General features: G+C 35.2%; 1 protein-coding gene across 2 annotated transcripts in view; it reads right to left on the bottom strand.

Annotated features, from left to right (window-relative positions):
- Positions 1-1,846: 1,846 nt before the first annotated feature.
- Positions 1,847-15,957, bottom strand: part of GK5 (glycerol kinase 5) — a 79,555-nt gene continuing 65,444 nt past the window's right edge. For both annotated transcript variants that reach the window (XM_043595234.1, XM_043595235.1), the window contains 4 exons: positions 12,744-12,847; positions 11,324-11,383; positions 10,443-10,576; positions 1,847-7,711 (listed from right to left, as the gene is read on the bottom strand). In XM_043595234.1, coding sequence (XP_043451169.1) covers positions 7,557-7,711; positions 10,443-10,576; positions 11,324-11,383; positions 12,744-12,847 — 453 coding nt within the window. In that variant the 3' untranslated portion in view covers positions 1,847-7,556. The remainder of the gene's footprint in view (positions 7,712-10,442; positions 10,577-11,323; positions 11,384-12,743; positions 12,848-15,957) is intronic.

The raw sequence follows: 15,957 nt of genomic DNA, 5'->3' as shown, positions 1-15,957 counted from the left end.
TCCTCTTATATCAATGTGAATGTCCTGGTTTGAGTAAGATGTTAATTAGGGGAAGCTGGGTGTTGGGGGGAACTCTGTGTGCCATTTTCACAACTTTTTTGTTAAGTCTAAAATTATTTCAAAATACAAAGCTAAAAAACTAAATACTGGGGGATCTTATTAAAATACAAAATCCAGGGGCACTTGGGTGGCTCAGTTGATTGAGCGTCCAACTTTTGATTCTAGCTCAGGTCATGATCTCACAGTTGTGAGATGGAGCCCCATGTTGGGCTCTGTGCTGTCAGCACAGACTGAGATTCTCCCTCTCTCTCTGCCCCTTCCCCACTCACATGTACTCTCTCTGAAAATAAAAAACAAAACAAAACAAAACAAAATAAAACAAAACAAAACAAAATAAAATAAAATAAAATAAAATAAAATAAAATAAAATAAAATAAAATACAGGATCTGATTTAGAAGATCTGGAATGGGGCCTGAAATTACATTTTGTGAAAAGCACTTTGGGGACACTAAAGCTACTGGTCTCAACAACGTATTTGGGACTTTTCTTCCCCCCATTGTGTTGAAGTGAAACTGATATGCAATTAACTCGCAAAAAGTAAACGTAATTTGGTGAGTTTTGACATATGCATACACCCATGAGACCACTGCCACTATTAAGATAATGAATTTATTGTTGAGAGTCAATTTTACATGGCTCTCTCATTTGTTTGTCTTACAAGAAGAGGCACTGAGGCCTTTGTCCCAAAATACACATCTCCATCCAGAACAGAGGGCATTTTTGCTTATTATCCACTATAATAAAAATAGTTTCCTCTGGAGTAAGCATTGGACATGTTTACTTGCAGCCCATTACAAAAGACTCAAATTTCCTCAGCTTGAGAGTCCTCAGCTGTACAGAAGACTCAGTGTGTGCACAGCATCAACCTGGACTGCTCCATGTAGGAGTTGAGTGGCAAAGGAAACCAATGTAAATATGAAGATTGTGATGTTTGCTATGCCATGAGTAAAAAGTCCTTAATCTCTGACCCAGGAGTCTCCTATCTTCTGCCAATATCCATAGAACTGTGGGACACTAACTTATTACTTTCCAAGTAGAGTAAAAAAAATTTTTTTTGCCTTTCTTATTCTTTTTTTTTCCCAATATATGAAGTTTATTGTCAAATTGGTTTCCATTCAAGTAGAGTAAAATTTCAAACTCCTTTTCAGTTCTTGACAGCATTTGGTGATGAAGCCGAGATGCTGACAGAGACTGGACTTTCTAGGAGAGACAGGACGAGAGGCTTGTGGACTGCATGAGGATACAGGAATTTCCTAGTATCTGCTAGCTAATGTTCTTACCCAAGTGGCAGGTGAGAAGGAAGGGAAATTAGCAAATCTAATATATCTGCCCTAAAATCTTCACCTCTTAATGGGTTCTGTTCCTTTTTCTAAGTAGTAAAAAACCCATCATCATTCCCTACCATCCCCATTTTTTCCTACAATTTTTTACAATTGCAAGGTTCTTTAAAAATATTGCTATAAAATAGATAAATTTCGGAAAAGTCAGCTCCACATTATCTCCATAATAGCCCCTTTCCTTATCCTCCTCTTTAGACTAATATTACTCTGACCTAAAATAAAATTGAAAGAAAACCCCTTTACTCTATTAAGTGAATGTCTATCATCCTTCAAATATCCTACTTTGGAATGATACCATGGTCTCCATTACAGTCAAGGAATGGAATCCAGACTGACTGAATCCTTCACCATCTGGATGTCACTTCACCATACTGGATGTGTATGTGTGCAAACGCGAAGCAATGAACAGAGAAAGACTAAATAAAAATGGCCTTAAAACATAATATGTATAGAAAAATCATTTACTTTTTCATTGTAGTTTCCCAAATAATTTTAGGTAATTTTCAGAAGGGATTTTTAACTACTAGGTTGATTCTATCATATTAGTATTTGAATTTTTCCTCATTATTTAAAATCTAAGTATTTAAAAATACAGTATATTGTCACAACAAATTATAGCATCTTTTTCCCACCGCAAAGGATTAACCCTCTTCTCTAGTAATTTCCCTTTTGCAAGAATGTAGAATATAGAATGATAAGTCTAACATGATCTGAAGAGGCAGGGTTACAGAAAACCTTTCTTCTCTGACCGTATTAAGCTCACATTTATCTTGAGTAACAATTGAGTAACATATGCTTATTTCTCTGTGACCTTCTTAATGTGCAAAAACCAAAACAGGAAATAGTATTAAAGAATTTCCAGGTAAAATTAAAAAACAAATCCAAAAGTTAAAGTGGAAAAAAGGTAAGGGAAAAACTTACATAATACATTTCTATTGCAATGCATCCTAGATTTTAACTGTAGATCTTAACATTGATTTATGAGGTTCTCAATGACTATTTAGTATAATTCTGAAATTTGTAAAGAACATCAGAGAAATAAGATTACAAATTTGTTGATGCATATGAATTACAATCAAAATTGTCTTGCACAAATAGGGAAATTTCAAATTAGTTTTCCACAAAATCATTCTGAAACATTTATACAAATCAGCTTATTTTAAATAAAAATGATTACAAACATTATGATAGCTTATGTACAAAATATGTATTTGTACACCCTATTTAACATTCTAAGGAAAAGTATCCTTGAAACTTTTTTGCCATTATACAATATTACGACTATACTACACGAATACAGAAAGCATGTGAGAACTCTTCTGCTCCCTACATTATAAAATCACATTCAAATGCTGTATACACTTTGCCTAGAAGGATTTAGGAATGTTACTTAATGACTTCTTAAGTCACTGGACTGATTTTAAAGTTTTTTTTTTTTTTAGAGAGAGATTTAATCTAAAGATGGCTCATTTAGCAAACACCCCAATTAGCAAATGGACAAAAGATATGAACAGGTATTTCACTGAAAAGGATAAACAGATGGCAAAAAAGCACATGAATAGATGTTAAGCATCATTATTAATTAGGGAAATGCAAATTAAAACCACATTGAGAAAACTTGGCACCTATCACTGTGGCGAAATAAAAAATTGTGACACCAAATGCTGGTGAGGATATGGAGAAACTGGATCTCTCATCCATTGCTGGTTGGAATGTAAAATGGTACTGCTACTCTCGAACAGTCTGAAAGTTTCTTGGAAAGATATGGCTCATTTAAACTCAAACCTTACATCATTTATATTCTAAATAGTATAGATATCTGTACAGATACAGCCACTTTATTTCAATAAACCAAATTTATAATAAAGGGGGGAAAGGCAGTAGAAATAGAATACAGAGAACTTCAGAAATAATCTGACTCTTCAGGTTCCTGTCTCTAACATTCCCACTCCCAAGATCATTCCTGCATTCCCCTAAGGGCAAAGGTCCCATGGGAATGTGGTGACAATATAGCCAGTAACTTAGAACCGATGCTGGTACCAAAATATTTATGGCTATGAGGCTCCAAAACTTAAAAACATGTGATTCTGGATCACCTATTTGAATTCTCTGGGGTTACTATTTTGACTGGTTTGAAACAGAGGACCCAGTATTGGGTATGCAAGATGATTCTGGGACCAGGCAAGTCCAGAGTATGTTTTAATTCTAACTGAGAAACATGATCTAGATTTCCCAAAGGGATTCAGAGTTTTTGGGGGGAGCTCGGAGCCTTCTAGGCTATCTCTGGATGACTCTAGAATCACTTGAAGTCGAAGAACTCCAGGGTCCTCTTTTCAGAGAATTATAAAATTCTTGCCAAACTCTTGGATTAGATTATTTTTAATTAAAGCCTGGTCCCCAGTAGAAGTCCTCTGCAGAAGGGGCTGTTTCTGAAGTTACTTCCCTCTAATGCCAGAGGGTTTGGTATTCTTAAGATTCAATCGGTGAACTGTATGCAATCAAATACACAAAACCTGTGAATGAACAGGCTTTAACCATACCTTAGAAAGTTGATATAACTATGTGTATTTATAGATGTGTATCTCTACACAAATATATATGCAAATATATAAACATGAAGAATTTAAAAATAAACAGTATGAGGATTCTAGCTCTCCTAAGTTGACCCTTGAACAACATGGGGGTTAGGAGTGCTGACCCCCTGTGCAGTCAATGTATAATTTTTGACTCCCCCCAAAACTTAACTAGCCTACTGTTGACCAGAATCCTTACCGATAATATAAACAGTTGGTTAACACACAGTTTGTATCTTATATGTAGTATACACTGTATTCGTACAATAAAGTAAGCTAGAGAAAAGGAAATATTAAGAAAATAATAAGGAAAATACATTTACAGTATGGTACATATATTTATGGAGAAAATCTACATATAAAGTGGACCTGCACAGTTCAAACCCATGTTGTTCACAGGTCAATGCTGTCCTTCTTAATCCAACAAAACATATTTTACATGCAACAAATATAAGCTACTTCCTATCAACAAATGCATGTAAATCAAGGATAAAATATATGCGCAAAAAAAAGTTGCACTTATAAAGCAAAAATTCACCCAACCAATAGGAAGGCACAGAGTTAAGTTGTGGAAATAGACATGGTTTCTGCTTCTGGGAAGCTTCCAGTTTGATAGAAGTGTTGCAAGGAGGCAGATAAAAGAGTGATCATCTCTTTTGTTCAGAGATGAAAAGGAAGCAAAAAGGCAGATCACATCAAGATGGTTTACAGACTACATTAATCCTATACTGAAGTCATCAACCCACTCTTCAAAACCACAGAGGATGCAGGCATGAGGATGAGGGTGAGTGGGTAAAAACAGCAGAAGGCAATTACAGCATAAGATTTTTTTTTTTTGCCTTAATAACCAGTAAAGTAGAAACACTATTTAAGATACGACCACCTCTTTTTGCCAATAACCATTTCCTAAGATAAAATGATGCAGAGAGAAAAGGAGTGTCACAGATACTACATCTGCAGAGTCTTCGATCTTCTTCTAATAGTCTATATTAGTGGTTCTCAATTGGGAGTGATATTGCCTCCTGAGGTCCATCTGGCAGTGTTTGGAGACATTTTTGACCACCGCAACTAGGGGGATGCTACTGGTAGCTAGTGGGTACAGATCAGGGACACTGCTAAATATCCTATAATGCATAGTACAACATCCCAAAATAAAGAATTACTTGTCCCAAATGTCAATAACGTTGAGATTGAGAAGCCATATTATGGTTGGATATAAAAAAATTAAAAATCAGTAAGTCTCAGTATGAAAGCAATTAGTACCACTTTAAGAAGGATTGTACAGAAACATTCTCTTCTAATAAGATAGCTACAGATCTCCTAAAAATACCTGATTGATCCATAATAGGAAAATAAAACATGCTGAGAAATCTTAGCACAATTTTTTTTAACTGCAAATATTAGCATACAAATGAAAACAAACTTGGAAGATGGAAAGGATAATTATTTTGCTCAACTGATTTTGAATAGCAACTGTTTCTACAACTACAAAAGCAAATGTGGTCATGTTCCTGATTTAGGTCAAATCTGGCAAAAGATTTACTAAACTGTGTCACTAAAAAACAATGCGAGGTAGTAAAAATAAATTAACTCCTAGACAAACAGAAGGAAAAATTAGCCACTGATTTTTGAGATGCTCAATTCTGATGAGACATATTCTAAGTTACTCTCTCACATTACGTAAAAGGTATTTGACCTTTATTTTGTGGTTTTATGATGTAAAGAAGAATGTGAAAAAGAAATGAGCTAACAGATTTTTAAGTATTAATAATATTACAATTCAGTATATCTTAATACAGAAAGACAATTCTTTCCTATGAAACCATACCCACTGAGAAGCAGAATCTGTAAGAAATAGTAAAACAGCAGAGATGCTTGCATATGATCTGATATTGGTTAAAAGGCCTATAAATGCTCACTAAGCTTTGTAAAAAGGACATAAAAAATGAAAAAGAATAAAAGAACACTATCTACATAATGGAATCTAACTTGTTACAGTAACAAAACACCTCCACTTAACAAAAATATTTCCAAATCTTAGTTAATGGAGTTAATGATACCATTGGCTATAATGATTCCATCAAAAATGTTAATACTTTAAGAAGACATAGTTCACTGAAATAGAATTTGGTGAAATGCAATGTGGCCCCTAGATCTCTATCACATCTGTCACTGAAATAGATACATGTGACAGCAACCACAAAATTCCCTGCAACAGTCACTTTTTAAATTACATTAGTATTTAACAACTAGTTCTAGAACAGTAGGACTTCATGTGACAAAGCCTGACTAAGAGAGAAATAAATTCATTATTGCTACAAGTCTAAATGGAACCTAGCCCAAATAGAGAGAGGGCCAAACAGTATGAGAACAGGTTGGAAGGTAGTCTCCTTCCATAGGACAATTTTACACCAGGCCTAAAGCTACTCACAACTCTGATTCTTTTACATTTGTTTCTATCAAGAAAGTTTGATATTGTAGAACTGTCCCTGCTCCTTTCTGTGGAGCTCTGGCCCAGGTGGTTATAGGGCAATGGATATACTCTGATTACCTCTGTCTGCTACCCACTGATGTTATCTGAGAGAGATGAGCAGATTGGACAAAAATAAAAGATATCTGGACAAGTTAAATACCGCAGTGAAGGCAATTCTTATGTCACCAATGAATTAGGGCACTTTCTTCAAATTAAGCACTGTCAATTAGGCACTTAATAAAAGCAAAAGACATTTATGCAAGCATCTCAACAACAAAGATAAAGAACAGGAAAAGAAAAGCAAGATTTATATTCACTAGCTGGATTTTGAAAAACAAAAACAAAAACGGGATGTTATACTTTAGGCAGAAGTTTTTGAAAGAAATGCTGTTTGAGAAAGAAAATATCTTCTTGTTCCTGATGAATCAAGACCCTTTTTAGTTTCATTAACTAAAGTTATTTTTCCAATACATACAGAATGTTCAGATTTTGGTTAAACAAGTAAAAATTAAGGCAGTGTCTTTAAGCCCAATAAAGGAAAGAACTGACTAACAAGTAAGCCTATCTGTGGGGCATATTGAGCTCATATTTGGATACAGTACTGAACAATTATGGTTTTAAATATAAAATATTAATGTTTCAAAATTTCGGCATTTCCTCATTCTTTCTTTCTAGCTGCGTGAACTTCATATAGCCCATTTAATTTTAAAGAATTAAAGGAACACTTGTCACTTAGTTTTGGAACAAAACATGAACGGTGCTTGACCCAGAACTAGTAACTCAGATAGCAAATGTTTGTATAGATCATTGACCCCGTATAAAAAGGAGGAGGACCCATAGCTGTAAAAATATGGCTGGAAATGGCTAATGTCCTTTGGAATTTACTATAAAACAGAAGATACAAAGTTTTGAGGTACTGTTGCCTTACAATTTACCAAGGTTTATATTAAAAAATGAGGGATTTTTTGTTTTGTTTTCAAAAAAGCACTGTTTTTTTTTTTTTTCTCTCAGGTTGCAAAGCTCATCTTAAATCTTCTCAGTCATCGTCATATTGGTTATTATCCCTGAGCTGTGTCTCATCTGCATGTCACATCAACCAACCATTCCACTTAGTGCTGCATCTTGTTATACCAATTCATGGAGCGTTTCACTGCTTTGACCCAGTTTTCCATACTCATTTCATATTCTTGCCATTTCTTCTGTGGCTTGAAAACCACTTCACTTTGCCTCAGTTTCTTTAGTTCCTCCTTGTCAGTCCAAAACCCTATAGGGAGAAAAAAATTACTCTCAAATTTTAAGGCAAATAAGGAGTCCATAAAGTTTATCCACAAACCTATGTGAACTGGTACACAGATAAACAACTATTGTTTAATTTATTTTTTTAACAACTATTGTTTTAAAACACAATCCAAAATATTTTGCTGCTTTTGAATTTTGTTAGATTGACTATCCCTAGGAATAAATACACCAGGATTTCACAATCTTTTGTTTCTAACTATCAGCTTTATTTCTGTGTGGCATGTTGCCAAAGCATGTCTAGAGCAACCTGACCCTGTCATCATTTACTTTCATAACTTGCTAGAAGGAAAAAAACAAAAAACAAAAAAAACCCTGAAAACAAACAAAAACAAAAACAAAAAACCCTCCACAAAAACCAAGTAAGAAAGAGTATACTTTCTTTTTACATAATTAAAAAACTAAAGATAAATTAAGATTTTTGTCATATATCCTGAGGTACGAGGCAACTCCCTGGGATACTCGTAAATCCAAAGTTGGGATTGAATATAATAAGTAGTGTCTTTTTCAAACTACTGTATTTCATCATGATAATATTGCTTTGGCATATATTGTTCTTCACAAAGAGGATCGTGTGATTTATAATAAAAAGCAGCAAGAAAACACATTTATAACTATGACCATAGTTACGATTGAGGTGTCTTGTTAATTAGGTATATCTTACCTACTTTGAAGTACTAACATAGTTGACAAATCTTCATGAAATACATTGTCTGTTACCAATAAAGCCGACACAAAATTCTTTGCTCTAAAATTTTGTCAGGTCACATTCTTTCTAATTTATAAAGTCAGCATTTTAGACTTACCTATACTTAAAGATATTAACTAATTTATATCAGTTATTAAAAGACTCAAAAATGGTTCTTATTAGTATAGTACAGTTAGATAAGTCTAGTCAGGAAATTAATAAGCATGTTCTTAAAATCCTTATTTCCAGAATTATTTACTCTCTAAGGACGTACATATTTTTTTAAGTAATTTTTTAAAATATGTATCAAATAGACTCAGTTTCTAGGTGAACTTTGAATATACAGAAGATGTGCATAGCCTTCAAGTCTCAGATTTCTGAAAGAGAAGCAGTCCAACCAGAAATCTCCGCTTCTCTGACACAGTAAAACTGCTCTCTGCAGTCAGTGAAGCCTCTGTGAACTGGTTTGAAATTCAATATAGACAAAAATGAAACAGATAAAGCTCAAGCCACTATATTATGTTTAAGACAAATTTGTGTTTGTTAAAGTATATTCAAAATGTTCAAGAGAATCTGACATATTTAGTCTTACAACATGAAAAGGTACAGAAGAATGTGATTTACCTTAGAAATAATATTAGAATATTTATGAGCATTTGATTTACTGTAAATATAAGCTTAATTTCTTCATTTTGCAAAAGCTGTTTAAGTTCTTGAGAAGACTTTTAATTACACTTGTAAGTTTGCTCAGTTAGGCATATGCAATTATTAAAAAGAAAATCAACTGTATTCAATTTATATTAGTTGAAATATACAAAGGAATTTAATTAAATTTGTAAATGGGAATAATTATTTAAGAGAAAGTTATTTTCTTCAATTTAAATTTACCACACATTAATCAATGAACAAATGAAACTGATTGTTGTAATTTTATTCAAAATTAACAGATTTTTAGTAGAATAAGGTTTAAGTTGAACTTATAAGGTTTCATGCTTTGGGGATTTATAACTTTAACATGTTAAATATTAGCCTAAAAATTTTAACTGTAAGATATCCTGTTTTGTATGAACACTCTTCCCTTCCACAGAGGAACACATTAAATATTCCCAGTGCCCTAAGGCAGCAATGCTGCTTCCTAGGGAGCCCTCTAATTGAAGTCCATTCTTCACCCCTCCCAACTAATCCTCTCACTACTTGCCAAAGTGACCTGTTCAAATACAGATCTGTCCATGTCCCTCCCCTGCTTAAAATTCTTCAGTGGCTCTCCAGTGCCTTCATGATAAAGTTCAAACTCTTCCTTATGAGGAGTCCACCCCAACTGGACCTCTCTTCCTCTCCAGCCTTCCATCTTGGTGTTCCTCTAATAGCACTTACCGTAAAGGGCTGGGATATTGGCACAAGGTGCTTTCTTTATTAGACCACTTAGCTCTTATGGTTCCTCACCTCCTCACCTGGCTGTCTGCTAACTCCTTCAAAACTGAGCCTCCTTGGAGAGCCTATACCACTTGCTTAATGCCACGGCTGTTTGCCAGGTTTAACACACAAGTATAATAATTTGTTGACTTGTCTGACTGTACCTAGAGACTCCCATAGCAGGGACTACATTTTTAAACCTCTTTATTCCCAGCAGTGACTGTCATGCAGCAGGTACTCAACCAATTTTCAATAAATGAAAGAATGGAGTGGTTCCTAATGCCAAAGAAAAGCCTATCTACTGAGAAAGTCTACCCAGAGACCTTCCCTTTGCAGAAGACAGAGCGGCTGAGAATTAATTTTCCCTGCCTCATAATTCTGAGTGAAGAAGTGAAACGAGGATGGAAGAAGTACAACCAGACCATCCACAGAGGAGGTCACAGGAATATTTTGTGAGTAATGTGCATCTGTGTATGGAGCTTACTGGACACCAAGGTTTTCCAGACCCTCTCTATAATTCTGTCATTTGGGAAGAGAAATGCTATTGGCAAGAAACAGCCTGCAAGACAGCTCTCGCTTTTATAAAATCCACACATACCCACAGCAAGGCCAGCTAGAGAAGCTGCACCAAGGCACGACATGTCTGTGTTGACAGGTCTCTCTATTTTCTCATTAATCAGGTCTGAAGTCATCTGCATGACAAAATCGTTCTTACAAACTCCTCCATCTGCCCTGTGGGGAGCAAGATATTTGAGATAAATTATTCCAACAAATGCATAAAAACATTATTCATCCTTTTTAAAGGGGCCACATATGTTTTTTTAGATCCTTGATTTTTTTTTTTAAGCTCAACTTTTTAATTCCAAAATTATATCACTTGGCACTGACCTGAGGATAAATAAAGGGCCTTGCGAGGTAATCTTCAAACATTTTTCCTTATTCCTAACATCAATTTTCTCACCTGTCCTGTTCGTCCTGGGACTAGTTTAAAATAGGCCAAGTAAATTAAGCCAACATAAAAATTCATTTGGACATCCCAGCAAAGAAAATTTGATGTTTCCATGCCAAAAAGATGGCCACACACCCGAAAAAGAGATTTTAAAGATGTTTATGATAGGGGTGGCTAGCTGGTTCAGTTGGTGAAGCGTGCAACTCCTGATCTTGGGGTTTTGAGTTCAAGCCCCACATTGGGGGTAGAGATTACTTAAAAATAAAATCTTAAAAAAAAATAAATACAGATCTTTATAATATACATGTGGGTGTTAAGATCATCTTAAATTCTATATTGTGTTATATTCTCTATAAATCCAAAATGAGCTTCCCTTTGCTCTCCAAATTCCTATGACCAAGAATTTTGTTGCAAAGAAGGTAGGTATATGTATATTTTTAATCCTGAATAGTCATAATGATGAAAGTACTAATAACAGTTACCACTCACTTAATTTCTAATTAAATCTATTGGAAACAAAGTTTACGTACCGGACTTTTGTGACAGGGATATTGATCTCTTTCTGCATCAACTCATATAACTGTTTGTTTCTAGTCAAAAAATCAAGATAACTGTTTAGAAGAAATTCGTATCATGATAATTCCCTATTCTTTTCAAATCGAGAAAAAAATGTGGTTTTATATATATGATATTTATAAAATATGCAAAAGAAAACAAATATATTATGTTAACTGAAGTTGATATTAGATGGGGCCTTGGGCTTTTCATCTTGATAAAAGGGACCATATTTTTCATTTAGAATTAAATTTAATCTATTATCATTCCTACAAATAAAAATTTAAAGCAACCATTCATTTAATAGAAAGCTATAAAGACGACATACCATGCATAACACCTAATAGAATTCATCAAATAAGAAATTATCATTTTGTAATCAGAAATTTTTATTTTAAATGTTCCAAGTGTTCCATATTCATGAAAGCCACATTTTTAATTTTAATAAACCACAAATGTGCCATAATGAAAAGATCACAGGGAAATATACAAAAAAATAATTTTGGTGATTTAATCTTTGAGCATTATATTTAGAATTCTCCTTTATGAATAAGGATACAAAAACCTTTGAAAGTCCAAACTTTAAATCTTTTATGCATAAGAAATTAGATACAGTTGACCCTTGGATAACGTGGGGATTAGGGGTGCCAATTCACCACAAAATCAAAAATCTGTGTGTAAGTTTTGACTCGCCCCCCCCCCCCAAACTTAACTACTAATAGCCTACTACTGGTGGGAAGCCTTACTGATAAGTCAGTTAACACAGAGTTTGTATGTTATATGTATTGCATACTGTCTTCTTACAATAAAGAAAGCTAGAGAAATAAAAATGTTATTACTAAAATCATAAAGAAAGTACATTTACAGTGCCATATTGTATTTTTTGAAAAAAATTCACATATAAGTGGACCGCCCAGTTCAAACCCATGTTGTTCAAGGGTCAACTGTATTTTTAAAAATCATTCTATTTTCAGATATCAGATCTAAGTGGTATTGGTACTATTAAATATTAAAAAAAAAGATGTTAAGGAAATTAGCAATAATTATGTTATAAACAGTATGAATTTAAAGGTATAAATGCTCATTCAAAATTAAGAAATTTCAGGGGCGCCTGGGTGGCTCAGTCAGTTGAGCATCTGACTTTAGCTCAGGTCATGATCTCACGGGTTCGTAGTTCAAGCCCCACATCCGGCTGTCTGCTGTCAACACAGAGCCAGCTTCAGATCTTCTGTCCCCCTTTCTCTCTGCCCCTTCCCCACTTGTACACTCTCTCTCAATAAATAAATAAAAACATTTTAAAAATTAAGAAATTTCATAATTCAGTTTAGGAGAAATTAATAAAAGCAAATGGCAATACTGTATGGGGAGAGGTTAGTTTAAGGCCGGTTTTGATACCTGAAAGCTATTGATTCCAATATTGCTCGTACAAGATGGTATTTACTGGTGGAAGGCTTCAAACCCATAAAAGAGGCACATGCATAGGGGTCATCTAATGGAGCCTAAAGAAGAGATAGTAACAATTTTTATTATTGTTCTAAATTAAATCTATGGACTTAATGACATATGCAATAAAAATATAGCCATGTTAGAAAAAAACAATGCTTAAAGGTAAGAAGTCTTAAAATAAATGACAGTCTCTAAACATGTTAACTATTAGGATAACTCTCTAATAGGACTTAAACAAGGTTGAGTTATAGATATTGGACTTAGTTATACCTTCTGTTGGAGCTCATACAAAGATAAGGGACTAAAGCAGAGTAACAACTTATTAAATATCTAGCCTTACAAGAGGAAATGAAAAGCAATTCTAGTATTTCTCCTTTCCTCCACGTGTGAAGTTTTTACACTGAAATTGTTTTTGTAAAGTAGCTTTTTGAGGGTATAAGTTAATCTTAGTAAAAAACCATAATGCAGAATGTATGTTTTTCAGTGTCATAACTTATACCTAATATTTTGTCAGACATTCAAACTAAACTCTTCTATTTCTTAGCTTAATAGTCATATTGCCTAATATGAGAAATGACCCAGCCTAACATCTGTCTTTAAAAGAGCCAAAGTCTTGTAGCGTCCGGGTGGCTCAGTCTAGTTAAGCGTCCGACTTCAGCTCAGGTCATGATCTCATGGTTCATGGGTTCGAGGCCTACACTGGGCGCTGGGCTGACAGGGCAGAGCCTGCTTCAGATCCTCTGTCTACTTGTCTCTCTGTCTCTCCCCAAATTGTGCTCTTTCCCTCTCAAAAAATAAATAAACATTAAAAAAATAAAAGAGCTGAAGTCCTGAGGTGGAATTATGTATCTATCAGATGAATTTTGTATTCATTGCATCCCCAGAAATCCAAGACAATTCTAGGACACAAAGATGAAGAACAAAGACCCTTGCCAGAGCTTATGGTCTCACTAGGAAACATACAGAAGAACAGTTCCAACATCTGATAACAGGTCATGACAGAGGGACGTGCTAGTACTGTCAGAAAATGATGGTCCCCAGGAAAAGCACCTTCTAGCTTCAGGGCTTTGACATATCATCTCATTACCTGGAAAACTTTTTACTACCCCTTCTCCTAGTTAATCCTTCTCCTCTTCCAAAGCTTGGCTCAGATTCCTCTGGGAAAATTTTGATCCCAGAGACAAGGCCAAGCCACCATCATTGCTTTTACGGAGGCTGATGAACTTTGCTTCATATCATGTATATATAGCTACATATGTTTGTGTGGATGTTTGTTGAAACTCTATCTTCCCCATGGAAACTCATTTAATGTACTTCCTATGTGTCTCCAGGTCCTTGCAATGCATCTGGCCCCCACAGGGAATCAACACACATTTGTTCAGTCAATGAACAAACAATACTTTTCCTCATTATTTAACTGAAGAAATTCCATATTACATCTTATCTGTACTGTAGCTATGATTTTCCTCCTATTGTGATTTTATCCTGATAATTTTTCAAATTTATTAACATGTTTTGGTGATCCACTCAGTAAAAGCTTACTTATACAGTAACACTGGTCTATATCAGGTGGTAGAATACTGTATTAGTGCCTAGTGGTGTGCTATGATTTTTTTTTCTGCATAAAAATTACTCCTTCTAATTAATACACCACATAAATCCTGGTATGACCGGATTGAAATGACTTTTGTAAAAACAGCTATGGACATAATTTATAATTAGTAGTAGGTCAATTTGAGGGGGTAATAAAGTCCATAGACACCTAAACATTTCTTATAGGTTATAATGTCCCTGCATTAGTTAGTCCAAGTGAATCTGTCTTTGGGATGATATAGTAGGAAAAACACTGGGAAGTCCTTTAGGTCTGGTCACATCTCAACAGGGCAAACAGCCTCCAGCCACACCTTCGATCCGTCACTGTCAATCCCTTGAGTAAGCCTCCCAGACCATCAACCAACTAGGAACAGGGAGATTCTGTAAAGTTTTGCTTGGAGCCCTGAGCTAACCTTGCAGACCCCTGCCCAAGGCATAGACTACCAGCCTCGGCAGGCCCTTGTCACCATGGGTATCTTAGCCTAAACTGCTGGGTACTTGTAAGATGGTTAATGTCAACATGCCTCTTGCCCGTTGTCAACCTTGAACCTAAAGGCATCTACTGTGTCTTCCCGTTCTCATATTTTATGTTATACCATGAACCAGTACAACAGAAGAGTTAAGAACCTGGACTCTGGAGTCAGAACAGCTGGGCCCCAAAACCAGCTCTGTTGCTCACTAGCTGTGTGAGACTAGGCAAGTGACTTAACAGCTCTAAATCTTACTTTCCTCATCTTCAGAACGGGATGATAAGAGTATCTTCTGCCTTGCTGAGTTACTGAGGATTAAATGAGACAATGCATGACATTTAGAACTGTGCCTGACACACAGTTCACTACAAATTTTATATTACTATTCTTGCTTACCAAACCCCTTCCCACTACTGACTTTCTTCATATCCCCTTTCTGTGCCTTCTGAATTCTCCCTTCTATTGTAAATTAATTCTCCCAAACCATAACCAATTCTGAGAAGTTCTTTCTACTTATTTTGTGGTTGCTGTAACAAACCTGCCTCTTTGCTGGGCAAATTGCTTCAGTTGTAGCTATCCAGAGGACTGCCAAGCTTCCATACCACAGGGACCAGAAGAACACTGTACTTCTTTTTTTTTTTTTAATTTTTTGTTTAATATTTATATTTATTTTTGAAGGAAAGAGAGACAGCATGAGCGGGAGAGGAGCAGAGAGAGAGGGAGACATAGAATTTGAAGCAGGCTCCAGGCTCTAAGCTGTCAGCACAGAGCCCAATGCGGGGCTCGAACACACGAACTATGAGCTCTAAAACTAAAGGCAGTTCTAATATTCTAAAATTAAAGGCAGTATCACAGATACTTGACCCTTCCTTTCCATTTGCCAATCCCTCGTTTTCTTTAGTTGTTGACATAGGCAGTTTATCAGCAATCTCCCTCCTATTTTCCAAACAGCTTAGAATCAACACACTATTGTCTGAATTAACTTTCAGTTTCTACTTAAGAGTTTCGTGTTACATTAGGAAATACTTGAGTTTGTAGTCCTCCTCCACCCTTCTCAAACCCACCAGATTGCCAGGTTGCAATCATGGCAGGGAAGGGAC

This window comes from Prionailurus bengalensis, chromosome C2 (genome assembly GCF_016509475.1).
Source record: "Prionailurus bengalensis isolate Pbe53 chromosome C2, Fcat_Pben_1.1_paternal_pri, whole genome shotgun sequence".
Lineage (NCBI taxonomy): Eukaryota > Metazoa > Chordata > Mammalia > Carnivora > Felidae > Prionailurus > Prionailurus bengalensis.
Note: the sequence above shows the minus strand (reverse complement) of the source record. Positions and strands in the feature narration are given on the sequence as shown.